The sequence below is a fragment of the Melopsittacus undulatus genome, chromosome 8, assembly GCF_012275295.1.
Source record: "Melopsittacus undulatus isolate bMelUnd1 chromosome 8, bMelUnd1.mat.Z, whole genome shotgun sequence".
Lineage (NCBI taxonomy): Eukaryota > Metazoa > Chordata > Aves > Psittaciformes > Psittaculidae > Melopsittacus > Melopsittacus undulatus.
Window position 1 is genome coordinate 41493211 of NC_047534.1, and position 18444 is coordinate 41511654.

General features: G+C 43.3%; 1 protein-coding gene across 1 annotated transcript; it reads right to left on the reverse strand.

Annotated features, from left to right (window-relative positions):
• Positions 1-1853: 1853 nt before the first annotated feature.
• On the reverse strand, positions 1854-11502 carry CDCA7 (cell division cycle associated 7). Its single transcript, XM_005152598.4, has 10 exons — positions 11356-11502; positions 9706-9828; positions 9042-9152; positions 7303-7554; positions 6973-7050; positions 6053-6241; positions 5504-5644; positions 4908-5057; positions 4185-4321; positions 1854-3970 (listed from the first exon to the last, which is right to left on the reverse strand). Exons 1-10 carry the CDS (start codon positions 11374-11376, stop codon positions 3940-3942), a joined length of 1233 nt encoding a protein of 410 aa, XP_005152655.2. The 5' UTR covers positions 11377-11502; the 3' UTR covers positions 1854-3939.
• Between the last annotated feature and the right edge of the window lie 6942 nt (positions 11503-18444).

The following is an 18444-nucleotide window of genomic DNA, read 5'->3' on the forward strand; positions in this document are numbered from 1 at the left end:
CTGGTTTAGGCCAGCAGAGGTCAGTGGGTGACTCTCTTGCCAATGGTTCAGATGCACATTGCTATTACAGAGGTTTTAAAATCAGGTATGTTCCCTCACCCTGGAACACTGAAAGCCATTCTTTGACTAGATGCAACCATTTTGCCTTTTTTGATTCTGTTAGCCTACCCAAGGCAAATTATGGTGATGTTTTGTTGTTACCATCTCCTTCACTTTTCAAAATGTTGTTAGGTGTCTGGCAGACAAAATAAAGATATACTTAAGGCTGAGAAGGAGCATGGGGTAGTTTCCAAAGCTAATGCCTATTTTTTAAATTTTCAGTGCAGCTCCCTACACTAATGTACATGTAACTGGTTAAGTAGCCGAGTGCATTGCTCTGGAACATACAGTATATGCTACTTCATCAGCCTGTGAAGCAACATTTCATTTCTGGCTTTGTAACTTATAAACAACATAAAACCCCTGGTTTGTTTAATAAGTAAGGAAAACAAAATCCTTCTCAAGATTTTAAGAGATCTAATGCTTCAGTATTTGCCTTACCTAAAAAGCAAGTGAGACAGGGAAGAAACAACATACATACTAATCTAAGAGGATCTTCGTATAGTAAGGTGGGTTTAGCCAATTCACTGTAATTAAAAGCCTACTCATAAGCAAGCTTGGGCTTCCATTTACATATTTAAGAAGCTATCACTCACCCTTTTGGCACAGTCACTTTGACAAACACATAGCCACAAATGCCCTTCCCATACACCTCTCATCACAGGGCACAAAGATTCAAGGAATTTAAGTTTGTCTATTGATCTTCTCAGTATTCTATTTCTAGAAGTTACAAATTATAACTGGTAAAAAAAAAACCAACAACAAAACAATAAATAGAAACTACACAAGATCACCTGGCTCTAAAGCAGAGTACTGAGGGAGTATCAATTCATAGAGCCTTTTTCAATAAAAAATTAACCATCATTTTGCCTTACATGAGCTTTATTCTTCTGTTCATCTTTTAACAATGATACTCCATTTCCATGCATCTGTTTTTAAAGCTGCAGAATTAGGATCTTTTCCTCACAAAGTTTCTTAAATTGCTGCCACTTGCTGCAGATATAAACCGTAAGCTCTTCAATGATGTCAAGTTAATATCAGCACTGAAGTAGATGTGGTACAGAGGCTTAGGAAAAAAGGGTTGTTGAGACACCTCAAAATCATCATGTAAACCATAAACTAACACACTACACAATCATATAAAATTCTCACATCACCAGCAGTGTGATGAAAAGTAGTACATCTAAAACAAAAGCCTTTTGGTGAGAGTTAAAATGAGGATTTTACCAGGAGTATCTGAGACAATGCTCTGCTCAATCTCTTCTTTCCCGTTTCCTCTCTCATTATGGGTTAGCTTTGTGTAATCTTATGCCACTGCCTCATAACTCCTCTCTCTAGAACCCCCTATGCTGATGCAAAAGCAAACAGCATTTGTGTTCAAACTGATGCATCCTCCTCATCCTTCTCAGCTCAGTATGTAAGCATCTTGCTTAAACACCCCCCTCCCCCCCAAATATACAATAAGCACATAGAATAAGGGTAAGCACATAGCACATGTGCTTAATGTCTGTATCTGGCCTGAACCTACCATTTCTACCATCACAAGTTAGTCACTGGGTACCAAACAATTGAATCTAAGCAGCATGAATATTATAGTAAGCAGGGCAGGGGAGAGAAAGATGTCCTAGTCCCACTATTCCCCCCAGTACAAGGGGAGCAGCCAACTCCTTTACTTTGCAACAAACATTTACCTGAAAGGTCATAAATTCCAAGTACAGCTCCAAGGGACTTTTTAAAAACAGGTAAGGCAAAAATTCTATCTCACAGAATTTTTATTTTCAAAATATATCTTTGTACACAACATTGTAAATCTGAGTAAATCTAAATACAGCAGTTTCCATGATACAACACAAGCGTTTGCTTTTAGAAGAGTCCTTTCACACAGCAATCAGAAGGCAAGATCAGCAATTAGGAGGGAAAAAACCAAATTGCCCTTATCTGTCAGAACATGTATTTCTAGAGTTCCTTCTTCATGAAATGTACCTAGAGGGTAAAGCACTCTCCACCTCAGACTGCACAGCTATTCACGCTAAAAAAACAATGGAAGGACAGAGATTTGTGAAACAGAACTGCAATTCTGAGACATAAATATCTTTTGTTTCCAAGTTTCTCTCCCCCCCCCCGCCTCCAAACACACAGTGTAATTCCCAGAAAGGTCTAAACCATGGATCATTATGTATATGTACAGTGCAAATACTGTGCAAGCAAAGAAGTCTAAAGCCATGTTTTGTTCTAGTGCTCAATAAAAGCAAGTTGAGTCTGCTATTTGACTGTACATTTATAACTGCATTCTAAACCTTACACGAAGCTTATACAGTAGTATCCATAACCAAACTAAGCACATTTATACCCTTTGTGGTTCTCTGGATGCAATTTTTATGGCACTTTCTTTTCTGCAGCACTGAGTATACAAGATCCCATCCACATAGCATGTTAGAATACTTCAGCTCCAACAGTTTTTATTATACTCATGCTTCATTAGTACCATGCAAAATATCCTACAATCATGCAGAGCTGGTACAAAAATATGGCTGGACTGTTAACGAGGAAACCACAGCACGAGCCACATTTTTAAGTGCTCACAAACCGTATGCCACTCATTACATCTCCTTTTATTTTTAAAAGCCTTTTTTGATGAGGCAATTGCTCTTCCTCATCTGTTGAGGATGTCTCTTGAGAATGTTACCTGTTCGCATTTATGCTGATCGATGCAACTGGAAGAATAACTCCCTTTAAGCTGGACTGTAGCTTAGAAAGCTCACGCCTTTTAGGCTTTCTAGAGATAAAAAAATTCAGGCTTCAGATTCTAGTGCTCTCTTTCTAGTGATATGTCATTATCCCCTTTCCAAAGACCCAAATTCAACAAGTTACCATCTTTCATCCATTTTGCCATTGCCCAACAGCCACATGAACCACTACCCCTCTACTTAACCAAGCCCTGGTCCTGGAGGCATTCCTCTATGCCCTGGACCAATGCTGATTCAGCTAAAGCAGGAAGAGAACATATAAACCCAATAATTTATCAAAGGGTACATTCTGGTTTAGACAAGAGTGGTCGCTGTACAATGTACACCAGTACGTTCACATCACTGTCATCACTAGGCAATGCTAGTACTGGTGCTGTGAAAGCTATTAGCAGCAGCCTCCTTTCATCTAAGCAAAAACACAAAGTGTCACCCCTTGTTTCTGCTGCACTTTTTAAGTCACTTGGAGAATCTCCCTTAAAACGGCCAATGTCACTTTGAGAACTCTATAAAACCAAGTATTAGTGTTTGGAGACTGCTCAGCTGCAACTTTTAGGGCTTCCTTTTTGTACTTAAGAGCATGCTATTTTAGAGAATTCTTAGTTTTTATTTGATCATTTATGTTCAGTAAGTCTGTATTGCAGAAGTTGGCCCGGAGTTAAGCATGTACTTTCCACTGGTTCTGTGGGGAACAGTGCCCTGAATTTTCACAGTATCCATTACCTTTTTGTGATCAGCTTCAAAGCAGAAATAAACCTGCAGCACATTTCACTCACTGCATGAATAAAACTCTAATAGCTTTAAGCCCCATCTCCTTTCAGGAACAACAACGACAAAAAAAATTATTGGCATAAAAGCAAGGACTGATGCTATCTGATTTGCAAAGGTGTTTAAAACAGTGTCCTGTGGGCAGAGACCTTCATTAAACAGTTTTCCCCAAAAAAAACTGAGATATGTAAAAGTTCTTTATCCTTTTTTAACCAAAAGGGAAGGGATGCAAGACACTGGCTTTGTAATCGCATTTGATTAAACAATTAATTGTAGGCAGTAACAGGACATTAGGGAAAGAGTACATAATTTGAAGGCAACCATGGCTTCAGTCTTCCATTCCAAATTCTTGTTTCAGACTGAAAGACAAGCAGAAACATGAATTAGCTTGTAGCAAAATATTGTGTTAAAATTCTTTTGACAAATTAGTGAAAGGCTCAACAATAAACACAGGAGAAGTTATCTTGAGATCTACCTGACAAACCGGGATGCAGAGAGCTCTCCTCTCCCAGTTTTAAGCTGCTTATCCCTCTTTAGAGCACAGCCATGCCACTAACACAATAGCATACTTACCTTTTCAAGTAGGCATGGACATTGTCATAGCCATGGTACTTGGCCAGATAGACCAGGACACCTGTAGCACATCGGCCATCTCGCTGTCTGCAGAAGCTACAGTTGCAGATTCCACGACATGGTGGGCACCTCCATGTCTAGAGAGGACAGACAGCATCCTTTTAGATGAACTGAAATGCCAGACACAATCCACACCTGCAACTTAAGAGGGCCCTGCTCTGCATCAGTTCTGTAATGAACATTAGCACTGCAGAAGCAGTCTAAAGAAGCGCAAGAGTGTAAATTCTCTAGTCTGTACAGGACTGACCTCTCCTTTGCCTGCCTTGCACATAACCACAGGAAGCATTCCACTCTGCTCAACTCCCACACCACTTCAACAGCCCACAACAGCAGCCCTTTGTCCACAATACAGTTCCTTTCCATAGGGCTTTAAGTACTAATGCATGACAAAAGAGAACACTATTCTGATGCTTCAAATACAAAAAACATTTTAGCAGCTGCTCTGCTCTCATAGTTCACTCCTGCAAATAAACCTACAGAAGTAGTAACTAACGACAAGTTCTACACAACACAAAGTTGTGTAATTCAGTTTGAATTAAACCAGGACAGCATTATGTACTACACCACTGTAAACAGCTATTCCGCTAAAGCTCTTCCACTGTAACCAATGCACCTCTTTGGTCAAGTTAAGCACAATAAAGCCAACATTCAGAATTGTCTTACTGGATCCAGCAACGCCGTTCTGACGTCTTCCCCATATCTATTGCGGAGGCATGGCCCACAGAACTGGCCCCGCACTCCTATGCAATCAGGGTTACGACAATTCGTCTTGGTGTCTATAGTTTTTTGGCGACACTGATGACAGGTGGATCCCTAGAACACAGGGAAAGTAGTTCAGGAAACAAGATATTTAAGATGGCTCTTTAGTTAGGGGAATAAAACATTTAACAAGCAATCTCTTCAGCAGCTAGCAGTACCTATCCTAAAACAGAAAGCCATCTTGCAACTTTGAGCCAAGACTGTTTTAACATTGCATCTTCACTGCCTGTGAATCACTTTCCTCAGCTGATATCACCTAAGTACTAAAACTGTTCCAGCATGGAAGCAAGCTAACTGTTAAAGCTTTGTAAAGGCCATTCTATACTTTCAGGAAAAGGTAAGTGATGACATTTTAAGATCTCACACATACTTCTCCCCAAAATCACACCCTTCCTTTCCATGAGAGGGAGTCTGTTCTATCTGATGCTAAACCACAAGCAGGGAATAACAAGAAAATGACTTAACAAAGTATGTATTTCACAAAGTTTGAGTATACTTACTGTGGCTCTATTATATACTTTCTCTCTTGCAGATCCACAAATATTATACAGCTCTTCCTCTGTTATCTCCTCAACTGGGCGCACAACATGTGGAAAAGCCATGGCACCACGGTGACCCCTCCTGGGAGTTCGGGTTTCACGCTGAACAGTGAAGACACTTGCAGTAAGTATTAGTTTCAGCAAAAAATCTACATAAACAAGGTGCGAATGTTCAAAGCAGCGTCAAAGTCTCAAATACCCATCATATAGCTAAACAAGAGATAACAGATTCATTGCAAAGATATATGATATGGATGCAGCTTTAGCACCTTCGCTTGATCTGTTACCTTCAGGGTGCAGAAATGCTACTGGATTTTGCTTAATTCCTGCTGGAGTGCAAGTGATTTTTCAAGGATAAGGCAGGGTAAATGAAGAACACATACAACATCGTATTTTCTGTACTTCTTCCCAGGGCATAGCATACTCATAAATGAATTGCTATTTTCTTGAAGCAATAGAAAACCATCTTCTCAATCAACCTGTAACAGGGGAACTACAACCTCAACATACCTCCAGGTATTCATCAGACATCTTTCTTCTTCTCACTAACACATATGGGTCATCATCTTCCTCTTCTTGTAAAAGAGTAGGAGGACCCTCAATCAGTGACCTGGATCTTGTGTGAGGCCGAGAACTTCGGTCTGGGTTCCTCCTCAAAGCACTTCTTGGCACTGAATGCCGTGGAAGTCGCTTTGACCCCTGCTAAAATTTAAAAGCCCCCAATGAAAAAGGCAAAACACCAGGCAGCTGCTGTCCCTACTATCAATTCCATCCCCAACAGACATGCCTTCCTTCTGGCCTGTCTCAAATATGAAACACAAGGCAAAAACCACCCTAGGCACATTCATCTTGGTCAACCTGCTAGCTGCAGAGAAATAGTCAAAAGCAAGTTTGTGTCCACACTGGCACATGACACAGTAATTCCCCCAAGCAGCAGCAGCAGAACCTGTGTCTATGAGAAGTTGTGACTTCTAATGTTGTTCCCATCTTCACATAGCTTACAGATAAATTAGCAGTGAAATTCATTACACTGCCAACTTACAATCCAGCCTCCTTTAAGGACCTAGTTAGGCAAAATGTAAGTTTTTTTTTTAAGGCTTCAAACTCATCAAATACTCAGGCTTGAGCTTCAAAGTCTGAGCTGCCCCCTTATCTGCAGCCTTTATATAAACACCTCTTTACACAGCACCTTGTTTAGTTCTACTGGCCTGTGCAGACACCTAACCTTTATGAATTAATCTGCTCTGCTTTATACAGTTGCAAATCAAAAGAAAATTGCACAATGCAGATGCCTGTTTTAGGATGCAATAAAATTCTTAACTGGACTTTGATTTACACGGCTTATTAAGTTTTTTAATTGAGAATCCTGTTCTGTGATGTCAGAGTTTGGCTCCAAAATCTGAGGGCAAATATATTAAGTATATACTTACATGACTGACAGTTGGCAATGATTTTCTCCCACCAAAGATACCAGAAACATTTTGCAACTCAGCCATTAGTTTTGCAAGCTAACAAGAGAAAAAGGGAAAAAAGCATAGCCTTAAAACAGTGTTTATGTGCTATTACAGACTATTAGAATAGGCCAACTGGCTAGAAATACAGTTACTTTTAGGAAAGGCAGTCCCTCTTATTTTCAATGTCTTATTTATGTTCTAGTAACTAAATTCTCATTAGAGTTAATCTGAACCACCAAAGAGTTGTGTAAGTCAAGGGGAAAGGGGAGAAAAGGGGAGGACCCAAGGTAGACAGTGAGTACTTGCCATTGCTTTGTTTTCCTTTATATTTAAAGCTCTTTTTTCCAAAAACATTGCGCCGTTTTCTTCAGAGTCAGAGTCTGAATCTGGAGCAGGCATCAGCTTTTCAGCAAGAGGTTCCATCTCACCCTTCCTTCTTTCTGACCTTCGAGGTGGAAATTTCATGGCTACTTTTAAAGGAATCGCGCATTTCTGCCTTCTCTGAGTTATCTCACTTTCAGAGTTTAAATCATTCTCCTCTGAATCCGATTCCAGTTTCTGTTAACAAACAGAAAAGAAGCATATAAATCCAAGTGAATTGCTCTGCAATTAAATAGTCTAGCAATCTTTTGTTTGGGAGTAGTTAAAAGGCTATCTGGTCAAAGCCTAGATGTTTGAATCTCCGGTTTTAGCAGAGGTCAGGAGGAGATGGTACCATGCAGATAAAAAACTCTCAGGGGGAGCCACACTCCTGCAGTGGCACATCAGAAAAAGGAGCCTGGTTTCAGCTGCAGCAATCTTTGCTGTCAGTTGCAGGTCTAATAGCAAAGACAGTTTGTGTGTCAGTGTGAGAAGGAGAACTGCATTTAAAAGGTTTGATTTTGTAACGTATTTGGCTGTAGGAAAGGTGACTATGGAGTTCTCAGCAAAGGGTCAAACTCAAGTTTGTAAGCTATCAAGAACAATCATCTTACAGTATCAGTGATAGATACTAAGAGAAAACTTCCTTCTCAAGCCAGTCAGCAAAATAATTATGAATAAAATTCTAGTATTCTCTTTTCTTTGAATTCTGATACTTTGCTTTATAGCTTCGGAAAGAACCAAGGGTTCAGTGAGGACAAATGATTTTTTTTTTAGTGAAAAGCCCATTTTGCAACAGTGTTTGACTTTCAGGCTTCCACTCAATAAGAAAGCCTTGTTTTGGTCATAGGTAAAAATAGGCTTCTTGCTTCATATGCATAGACCATCAATCTCAAATGGCAATCCTTATTTGCACAGGGTTTTTATTAAACCACCTATGCAATTCTGGTTGCCCATTGTGTGTAGTTATTGATTCCTTTTTCTTACACATCTATTAGAGCTTTGTCTCCCACTTACACTCTTTACAGTTGTGTCTTACTGAACTCTGTTCTTCCAGACAGACCTTACTCTTTTCTAGCAGTTTCTCAGCAAGCTCTAAAGTTACTATGAACTTACTATTTTATACGAAACATGCTACTACTTCTGTTTTCTCTACTAAACACCAACTGTTGATCTTTCTAAGCAATAGAACTGCTCTTGCACTGATGTCAAGGAAGAGCAGGAAGGTGGTTTCACCACCTATCACTATTTCTCTACTGCTAAAGTCGAACAGCATTTCCTGTTACACTATCAGAGTGCAGGTCTGATTGCATGTCAATAGACACAGAAATTTTTCTCAGGTTTGCTGGAGTCTGTGGGCTAGCACAACATTTCATATTGAGGAAACCAGAAATGCTGAGTTTAACAGAGTAACATCCAGCAAGGATAGTTGTAAGAGTTATTATAATTCAAAATCTGTACAGCAGATTTTATTCTGAATTTGCAAAGCTCAGGAGCTTGAGGGCTTTTTATGGAGACGAAAAGAAAATGAAGCTATGGCTCTTTAGACTGTACATTAAATAAATGTAATTAAACAAGACAATGCTGCTCCTTGACAACATTTGACTTTCAAGCTGAAGCTGCCATTATTTCTCAACTATTAATAACTTAAATTTAAAATTGCAAACTAAAATCAGCTGTCTTACCAATGCATCTTGAATCTCGTTTTCTGAAAAGCCACAGAACGATTCATCATCAGATGCTTCATGAAAAATCTTGGCCAGTTCTTCTCCAATATCTGACCTAAACTTGCATTTCTGTGAAGAATAAAACATCCTTTAACTTATATTGTACAGCAAGTTATTCACATTTGCAAGTGCAGTATAAGCAAATAACTTTTTTCTAAATAAAGGGGTTTCAGAACCACAGCTGCAAATTATAGAATGGTTTGGGTTGGAAAGGACATTGACATCATCTAGTTCCAACCCCCTGCCATGGGCAGGAACACCTTGCAATAAACCATGTCAAACCAAGACTCCATCCAACCTGGCCCTGAACACCGGCAGGGATGGAGCATCCACAACTTCCTTGGGCAACACAGTCCACTGCCTCACCACCCTCAGGCATGTCAGGTTAGGTGACATTCCAAAGGCTAGAATAAATAGCTAATATGATTCCAACACTTACCACACAGAAGCACAAATTAAGAGTGAAATGAAATTACAGCATAAAGCATAGATTTGTAATTACTTTACAAAAACATATGCAAACTGTTCTAATCATGAACAAAAAACATTTACTAGCTTTACATGTTTGCAAGCTTTACTAGCACTGCACATTCAGTTCTATTTGTTCTGGTATGGTACTTACTGTGTTTGCAAAATTATCAGAACCAAAACTGTCACAACTGTCATCTGAGGATGAGGATGTTTCCATGGGGATCAGTTTTGTATTTCTGAATGCTGTTAAGTTTTTCCTTCCTGAACGTCGGCGCTGCAAAAGGACAACAGGAACACCATTATTAAAAGAGACCTATTCCAGCACACTAGATCCTTAAATTGAAGTTTAGGAGGTTTGAACATTTTAGGATGTTGAATACAAGTCAACTGTATTATCATCAGCTCTGAAATAATTCCCAGAATTAGAAACAGGAATAGTTTCTATTCTGATACACTTCTGCTCATTGTTACAAATGAGTTCCGTTCAGGGTTTAGAAATATCTTTTTTTTAAACAATATGCACAAAAATCATACCCTTCCCCACTCACTATAGACCATGCTGGGGAAAAATACAAGCACACAAGCAGTACCTAGCAATCTGCTTTGACTTACTAATTACTTTTAGTTTGAAGCAAACACTAAATGCACTGCAGCTCTTAAGGATCCTATCCACAGGAAAGAGGAACTTTGAAACACAACTGCTCTAGACATTACAACTTGCTGTTTTGTTAATTTTATTAACACTTTTAAATACATTTTTATGGTCTTCAGGTTTTCATTTCACAGGGACGCAAAGGAAGCCTGCTGCACGCACACTTAAGACGCTGCCCAAGTCAAGCGCTCTCACCAGTACCAGATCACGGGCTCTGCCTACTGTGCCAAGTACTTCATAAACAGGGTTCAAGCAGCAACTAGCCAAGGCCATTTGAAGCCCTCCGCCCTCTCCCCAACACCATTGGGCTCACTGCTTGTCGCTGAAGCAGCACCGCAGCACCCCTGGGCCTTGCGCACGCTTCAGTTTTACTGGTGCTGACAGGAAGCGGAGACTACTCGGCGCGGCCTGGATGCGGCCCAGGCACAAAACCGGCCGCTTTTGACACCGCTTGAGGGAGCGCCCAGCCGGAGGAAGCTCGCCCTGGAGGGCCTCCAGCAGCGCGGGGCCGCCCACGCTGTGAGGCCAGCCCAGGAGACCCGGTGTCGCCCCAGCAGGCAAACACACCCTTCCCCTGCCCGGGGCGCGGGCAGCTCTCCCCGCCTCCCTCCCCTGCTATGATGGTGCCGTCCCCTCCCCTCACACACGCACCTCGCGGCTCCCTACCCCAGCCCTGAGGTACCTTTCTCCTTCCCACCCGCAGCGGGCCCCGCGCGCCCCTGCCCAACGGCCGCCCTCGCTCCCCAGACGTAGTGGGGCAGCGGCGAGGCGGGCGCGCCCAGTGAGGCTGCTGCCGGGCAGCGCGTACTCACCCCCACACTCCTGCCCAGCGCAGCAGTGCCCCAAGTCCCAGCCATGCACACGGACCCACAGCACTGCGCTGGGGCAGGAGGCTGCCGTCTGCATAGCGGGGCTGCTCCCACCTCATCCCCCACCCTGGAATGCCCAGCGAAGCCTAGCCCGAAGTTTCGCCGTGCCCGATCCCTACGACTTCCCCACAGCCCGGCTTGCCCCGGTCATGAGATCCCCCCCACCCCGGTAGGGCCGCCCAGAGAACGGGGCCGAAGCGCCGCCGCCCCGCCGGCAGCAGCGGTCCGCAGCCGTACTGCGAGCCCGGAGGGCAGCCCCTGGCCGCAGGGCAGCGCTCACCTGCGTGCGCGGCAGACCCATGCTGGCAGCTGCTGGGCGACCACCGGGAACTGAAGGTTCGCGCCAAAGCGGCTGAGACTGCGGGAGGCGGGGCTCGGCGGAGCTTTTCCCGCGTTGGCGCCCGCGTCCTGGCAGATGCAGCTGACACCCCCCTTGTGATCTGGCTCCCGCCGTGCTCACCCCGCGCCCGGCGCCCACCTCTGTTGAGAGCTCCCTCGGCTCTCCCTGGGGCAGCACGGAGGAGCCGGTATGGGGGACACGGGGTTTGGTTTTGCTTGCGGTGCGGGGTTTGTGGAGCTGCAAGGGCCTGGCCTGTGGCGCGAAAAGCGCCCGGTCGGAACGCCGCGGGAGCCAGAGGGGCGGGTCGCGGTGGGGAAGAACCGCCCCGAGCTGAAGGGAATGAGGGGTCGGAGTGACTGCGTTGCCGCAGCACTCCCGCTTTAGAAACAGTTTAGTTTTATACGGCAAACCTGGGCTTGCTTCCACCGCTCTGAAGTAAACCCCAAAGGCCGCCACTTTTCAGGAGCAGAGCGAGCATCTCCACGGAGGAAAGGCCTGTCCTGGCAGCCCCCGCATCCCCTGGGCACCCTGTGCCTGTGGAGTGAGGCCTTGCAAAGCGGGGTGCAGTGGGTTAAAAAAAAAGACACCCAGAAACGCACTCGCTTCACTGTGCTCCCTCAGTAAAGGCAGTGTTAGTTGCCAGTGCAGCAGGAGCACAGCTCAGCGTTGGGAGTGGGACCTTGGGTGATGCCTGTTACTTCTGCTCCCGTGGGAGTACAGCAGTACAACAAAGGTTTACAAAGATGTTGGCTCTGCAAACAAAATATTGCTTGAAGGCAGGCCAGGAGAAAATAGATCGTCAGTCATTGTAAACTATTTTATGTAGTGTTTGTAATGTAATACTAAATCAGATACAGCTGTTAAACATAGCAAAATAACTGCTGCACCACCAGTATTTGGCAGCAATAGTAATGGGAGAAGCCTTGAGGAAGCTATACAGGATTTGCGGCCCTGGTGTTTGCTATAATCCCCTGCTTATCCTGTGGTTTCAGCAGGGCTCATTACCAGTGCAACTGTAGCTGCTCAGCATTTCCAGGTGCCTTCTGAGGGAAGGAGGCCCCATGCACATGCAGCCCACACGCAAACCTGCGCTGCTGTAAAGCAAACCGCGAATTGTCTCTAAGCCAAAGCCTGCAAATCGGCTACAGCACAATAGAGTACAAGAGCCCTCGTGGAGGTTTCCTGTTTTCTGTGGGCATTATATTCTTCCTGCGCATGCTGCAATCTGTCGTGTAAAAAAAATCTCCATTTTAAACAAGCCTGTAATTACATACTTACCTGCACCACTGGCTTCTCAGCACATGCACAAAAGCAGATGAACTAAACCCAGTTCTCTGGAGACCAGATCACACTCAATTCCTCTAAATCCACATTAGTGGAGGATTGACACCCAGATGGTTTCCAACCAAGACAGCTCAGATGGGAAGGAGAGGTGTTTCTTGAACTTTGATGTAGTTTTACTTCTTGTAGAAAAAAAAAATCTACAAATACATTTTACTTACATGGAAGAAAGGATCCAGTTTTTCAACAGTAACAGCCCTTAACATCTTGAATCATGATGATCAGGATTCTATGAAAAAAGTGGCAGACCTTCACAGCTTTAAAGAGCATCATATGAAATGTTACATAATACTGATGGGGCCAGCTGAATCCATACTTCGGGTTGCAGTTAATTTGCCATTTAATGCTTAATGGAAACAGCATTCTTCAAACAATATATGTAGTCAAATGGCTTTAAAATTAATAGGCCAGAGCAGGGACTTTGTGTGGACGCCGGACAGGACATTTTGTGAACCATATTTTCAGCTTTAAAAAAAAAAGTGAAAAAGGATTAATTTATTGAAAATTGTGTATGTCACTCATATATTTTGCAGAGGACTGGAGAGAAGGGGGCAGGAAAGGGACAAAATAAATGGTAAGTATGTGAAGGGCAGGGGCTTACCTTCCCATGGTGCAGTGCAGGGTACCAGAAAACAGAAGTCTGTAACTCAGGAGATGGGTGTTGTGAAGTGCACTGCAATCATTTCCACTGTTTTAATTTCACATTTTCTCCATGCTCTTCACACCCCTGTTCTACTACGCAGGGCCCAGATGCCCTCAGTGGATGGGCAGAACAAATTTATCAACTGGCTGTACTATGATAGAAAAAGTTCCTTAATGTTTGTTGAGACATAGCCAGCACCACTGTCCTATATCCAGCTATTTATTTATTTATTTTTAGCTGAGGACATGCAGAGCTGAATCCAGGTGAGCACTTCATTTTCAGATACATTTAACTCAAGCTAACATGAGTGGGAGAAAACATCTCTGCCCATTTGTCCAGGTTCTGCACTGTCTGTCCAGTGATACCAGCCTGTCCGTCTCCCTGCTGCCCAGCTGCGGAGCGAGCTCACCCCTCACATGTCAGCAAAGATTATCTGGAGTATATAGGAATCAGAAGTTTCCAAAAACACAGTCTTTAAATTCTCATCTGTCCTTGAAATGAGTTGCCAGTACATGGTAGTGGCCCTTGGAAGGCCTACTGAGGGAATCTGCTGAAATTAAAGAGGGCTCTGTAGTAGATTGAGCATGCAGTGCTTTCTGCACCCATCTGGGGTAATCAAACTTGTTTACATATTGGGAGCTTCAAGCAGCAGCAAGAACATGGACCTCTAACAACAACAGCTCCATTGTCACAAACAGAAACAGTAAATGTGACCTTTAGTCTGCTGGGATGGAGGACAAGTGCTGTCTTCCATGTCACCCTGTAGATTTCAGCTGTTGGCATTGCAACACAGCTTTTCTCTCTGGAGACAGGACTCCTGCTGGCTCTTCTACATGCTTCCGGTCTATGGACAACACATGTTATGCTCTAGTTTCTCTTTTTTTTTTCCTTCCCCCCTCGCTCTCCCCCCCACCAACTGGGGCAGTACATTTCTACCTACCTAAAATAGCATGTGGATACATTAATTAATGTTTGTGTGATGCTCATAATTATTGTGATGGGACTTGCACAGTGACACAGATTTATAGATGCAAGTATTTCAGAGGAAAGGGAGAGTCTGGATTCTCATGACCCCAGAGTACCTGTAGCACAATGCAATAACATGTATCTAAGCTCCATAGAAAAGAGTAAGATTGCAGCCACTAATGACAGTAATTAAAAATTTCTGTAAGAGCTGTCCAATCACCTCTTCATCTGAGCAAATTATAGTGTTATTGAAACCGTCAGTGCAATAAAATGAAGCTAAAAACATTTCACATTAAAATAATCAGACATTGATTTATGATGTAAATTGTAAATCGGTAACCTATAACACACACTAATTGTTTTTCTCTCTTGAAAGGTGTGTTGCTGTAAAAGATCTGATCGAGCACGTGTATTTGTTCATATGTCAGCCTCCAGTGGCTAACCTTACAGTATGAGACATAATAAAGTGTATAATCAGGTAAACTGTTATTGATTGCAACCCAGAAAGGACACTTACCTTGTACAGAAGCATGAGGATGGCCACTTTTTGAGATTTCATTATAGTCAGACCTCTATATGTTTGCTAGACATGAATTTTAATGAAGTACTATTTTACTGTTAATACTTCGACATAGTGCTCTGATAGGTTGAACCAGAATTTGTAAAATAAATGTAAGTTTTAAGTTTTTAGCATTTATAATAAGTTTACAGCCGAGACCAACTGTACAAGTTCCACAAAATACCTCCGCAATGCAATTAGTGTGCTTTTTGCTTTTTTTTCCCTCTTCACAGAAAAACGATTCTCCCCTTCTAATTTAACAGGTTTGTATCTCCTTGTGGTTTGCTATATATTCCTTGTTAGGAAAGGCATGGTGGAAATGCATCCTGCATGCTGAATCAAAGGTGGTCATGTCCCATTCTATTTGATACTGTGTTTCTTTGACGCAAACTGGTGGGACCTTAAAAATGAAAAGAGTAAGAGAAGGAAAACCAAAGGGATAAATACAGTCCAGGGAGACAAAAAAGTGCAGTTGACAAATGCCTATAGAAAACTATATTAGTCAGTGCACTAAGAGAATGGCTGAAATGTGGTCAGGTTTTGTAGAAAGCTTAATGATTATTCCAAATAGACATCATAGCAGATCATTCAGAGCCCAGAGCATTGTGATGCATGTTATGGAAGTGTAATTTCAATGCTCTTTTGAGTATTCTGTGGCCATTTCACAAAATACGTAGCAAAAGCTGTTGATCAAAAGTAGCTGTTGTTGATATGCAATAGCCGCTTTTAAAAGCTTGAGATCCCAGCCCTTTCACTCTTGGGCTTTGATTTGTATTTCCCTTTGAAAACACAAAATAGATTAAGTCACATCATAAAGAAATTGCTTTGAAAATGTTCTGCAAATGCATAGCTGTAGGAAACAGGAGGCTATCAGAAAATAATAAAAAATGCTTACTGCAGTCTGTTTTTTTGCCCTTTTATGTAAGCTTTGCCACTGCCAGTTTGTGAATGTTATTTGCAGTGTCTTCACCAGCCTTCAGATAGCGGCGGTTGCTGGGAGAGGACAGGAGCAAGAGGAAAGGCTTAACCTTCTCTGCATCGACCTCTCTATCAGCACGAGGGAGGAAGCAGCGTGACCGGTAGAAAGCCTCTCTAAGGGCTCACTACTGCCTGCTGTGGGGGTCACAGCACATCATAAGGTTTCAGGCCCTTCCTGTGTTTTTCACAGCATGAGGGAAATGCCCTTTCTCTGCTGCAGGGAGCCCTCATCTTTCTTGCTAAGGCAGGAAAATAAACATGCATGTTGAGCCCCAGGTATATTAAGCCACTTCATCCTACATTGCACAGTGTTTCTGTCTGTAGTCTGTCGGCAGCTGCAAAACCACCTCCTTAAGTGGAGAGGCACCAACCCTCAGGGCAGGCAGAAGGCTGGGGCAGAAGTGGTGGGAAATGGAAGTGGTGCTGGGGTGAGACCTGCAGAGAGCAGCTGCATGCTTTCAGCCACTCTCGGCTGCTGCCACTTCCCAGCACTGTTCCTCTGTCCTCTGAGATGGTCATCTCAAATGCCCTGTATTTATATGTACTCAAACATGATCTTGGCAGATGCTAATTAGTGTTAGTGCCATAATAGACTTCTCCTCCAGAACCTCTAACTTTTTGCAACAAACTGGCTTGAACTGCTATGCTTTGACACTTCATTAGATAAGAATATTATGTTAAAACCCCTTCTATGGTAGACACATATATAGAAAATAATTGTGTCATGTAATTTTCAGAGGTAGCACAGCTATTTTAATCCATTTTAGTGACACGAGATGTCAGGAGGTCTCTTGGTTTGGGGTTTTTCCACAAAAATAACAGCCTGTCTTTCCCAGCCTAAAGTAATAATAATAATAATTAGGTCAAAGTGCATTCTCTAGCACAATATAAAAAAAATAAGAAAAGCGACTTCTTATCTTTGATGAGAATATCTTTATCCAGTATTCTTGGCAGCAAGTTCATAGAAAGGTCTTCAAACACTTGGGGTTTCATCTCACCTGGAGAGGAGGACAGTGGTAATGGATGCCCAGGCAGGGGTTGTTGCTGTGAGTGAGGAGGGAGGGGAGAACCAGGGGGTTTGAGCAACTTCTGCTCCTTAAATCAGCTCAGCAAAGCATATGGGGTTTTGTGCCAGGGACGGTGGCATTAGTATCAGACATGGCCAACTGCTAGAAAATAATCAGTGGGAACAGGTTAAAAAGAGCAAAGCTGCTGCAACAGCAATTACTTTCTTTAAAAAGTAAACAGTGCCCCAAAACATCATTCCTGTTTCACAGTGATGCCAGTGAGAAAGGAGGTTCTTACAGTGTCTTAGCTCACTCATGGCAGTACTGGGGGCAGACAAGAATGGGCACGGTCCCCTCCCAGCTGAACAGGAACTGGGTTTGCTTTCTCCAGCATTTCATAGAAATAACCCAGCCACAACCCCTGTGAACCTCAGCCCTGGAAACTGTAGTTCCTGAGAGTGTGGCAGTGTTTCATCTGCTGGCATGGCATCACTGAGATCAGGTGTAGATGAGGAGGCAGAGGGGCCACTGGCATCCACCCCATTGCAGGCAGGTCTGCTGCACTGGCTGGCCAGGTCCCACAGTCATTCCATCCTACCCAGTCAGGATGATCACATCCTCCCTAGCACACAAAGGCAGGAACACACAGACAGGCTGGAACCTGGCAGACATTCCTCAGTGAAAAGGGGTCAGCCAGCCATCCCATCTCCCATCTCTGACCATTGCTTCTGTTTATCTCCCTGGGAAGCTCAGCACAGTACAGGCGTAACATTTCAGAATGTCCTCTGAAATCAATATGAGGCCAAAGCAACAACCAGAAATGTTACAAGAGAGATTACAGTCCTGTCCAAATCAGACACTGAGCTGGATGAAATTCCTGGCTAGGCCATAAAAAGCCTCTGCAGCTCTGCTGCCCTGGGATGGATTGTCAATCTACTCATGTCCCACGGGGTTAGGGTGAGGAACAGCCTGGGGTTGTTTATGATTTTGGGGCCCCTTGGATTCTCCACTGGGCTGTCACCTCTGCAAACAGACATCCTTCTGTGCAAAGGCTGCATGGGAAAAGGAAAGGCTTGTGTGAGGGGTTGAGCTGGGAGATGGATTATTCATGCACACATCTCTAATTCCTCTCATTTATTCCCCATATGACAGGCATTTGTACAGAGCCATATGAGCTGAGCTCCAAATAAAGCCGACTCATTAGCTGGAGTGGCTGAAATAGCTCTGCATCACTCCAAGCATTTATTATAGGTGTTGGCAACTGAATGGATCGATGCCCCTCTTCCCCAGTTCATCTAGTTTGACGCTGCCTTGACCAGCCTGGCAAATCTCCTACCAAAGCAGCTCTTCCCCTTGTCAGACCAGCTCTGCCAGCCTCCAGTAGACCTGGCCTCCCAAATTGAGTCCCATGTTTTAGATACTCAAACCCCTGACTATGACACTACTGTACTAACCATTTATTAACCTGGCAAATACACCTAGCCTTTTTAAGGTTCTCCCCTTTGACCCAGGGGATCAATGAAAAAAACAGCCCC

Excerpts from the sequence above, each read along its gene's own strand:
- CDCA7 (XM_005152598.4), bottom strand. The coding sequence starts at position 11,376 with ATGGGTCTGCCGCGCACGCAG. Across the intron at positions 9,829-11,355 it reads TGGGTCTGCCGCGCACGCAG|CGCCGACGTTCAGGAAGGAA; the intron begins GTGAGCGCTGCC and ends GTCCTTTTGCAG. Across the intron at positions 5,058-5,503 it reads AAGTATATAATAGAGCCACA|GGATCCACCTGTCATCAGTG; the intron begins GTAAGTATACTC and ends CCTGTGTTCTAG.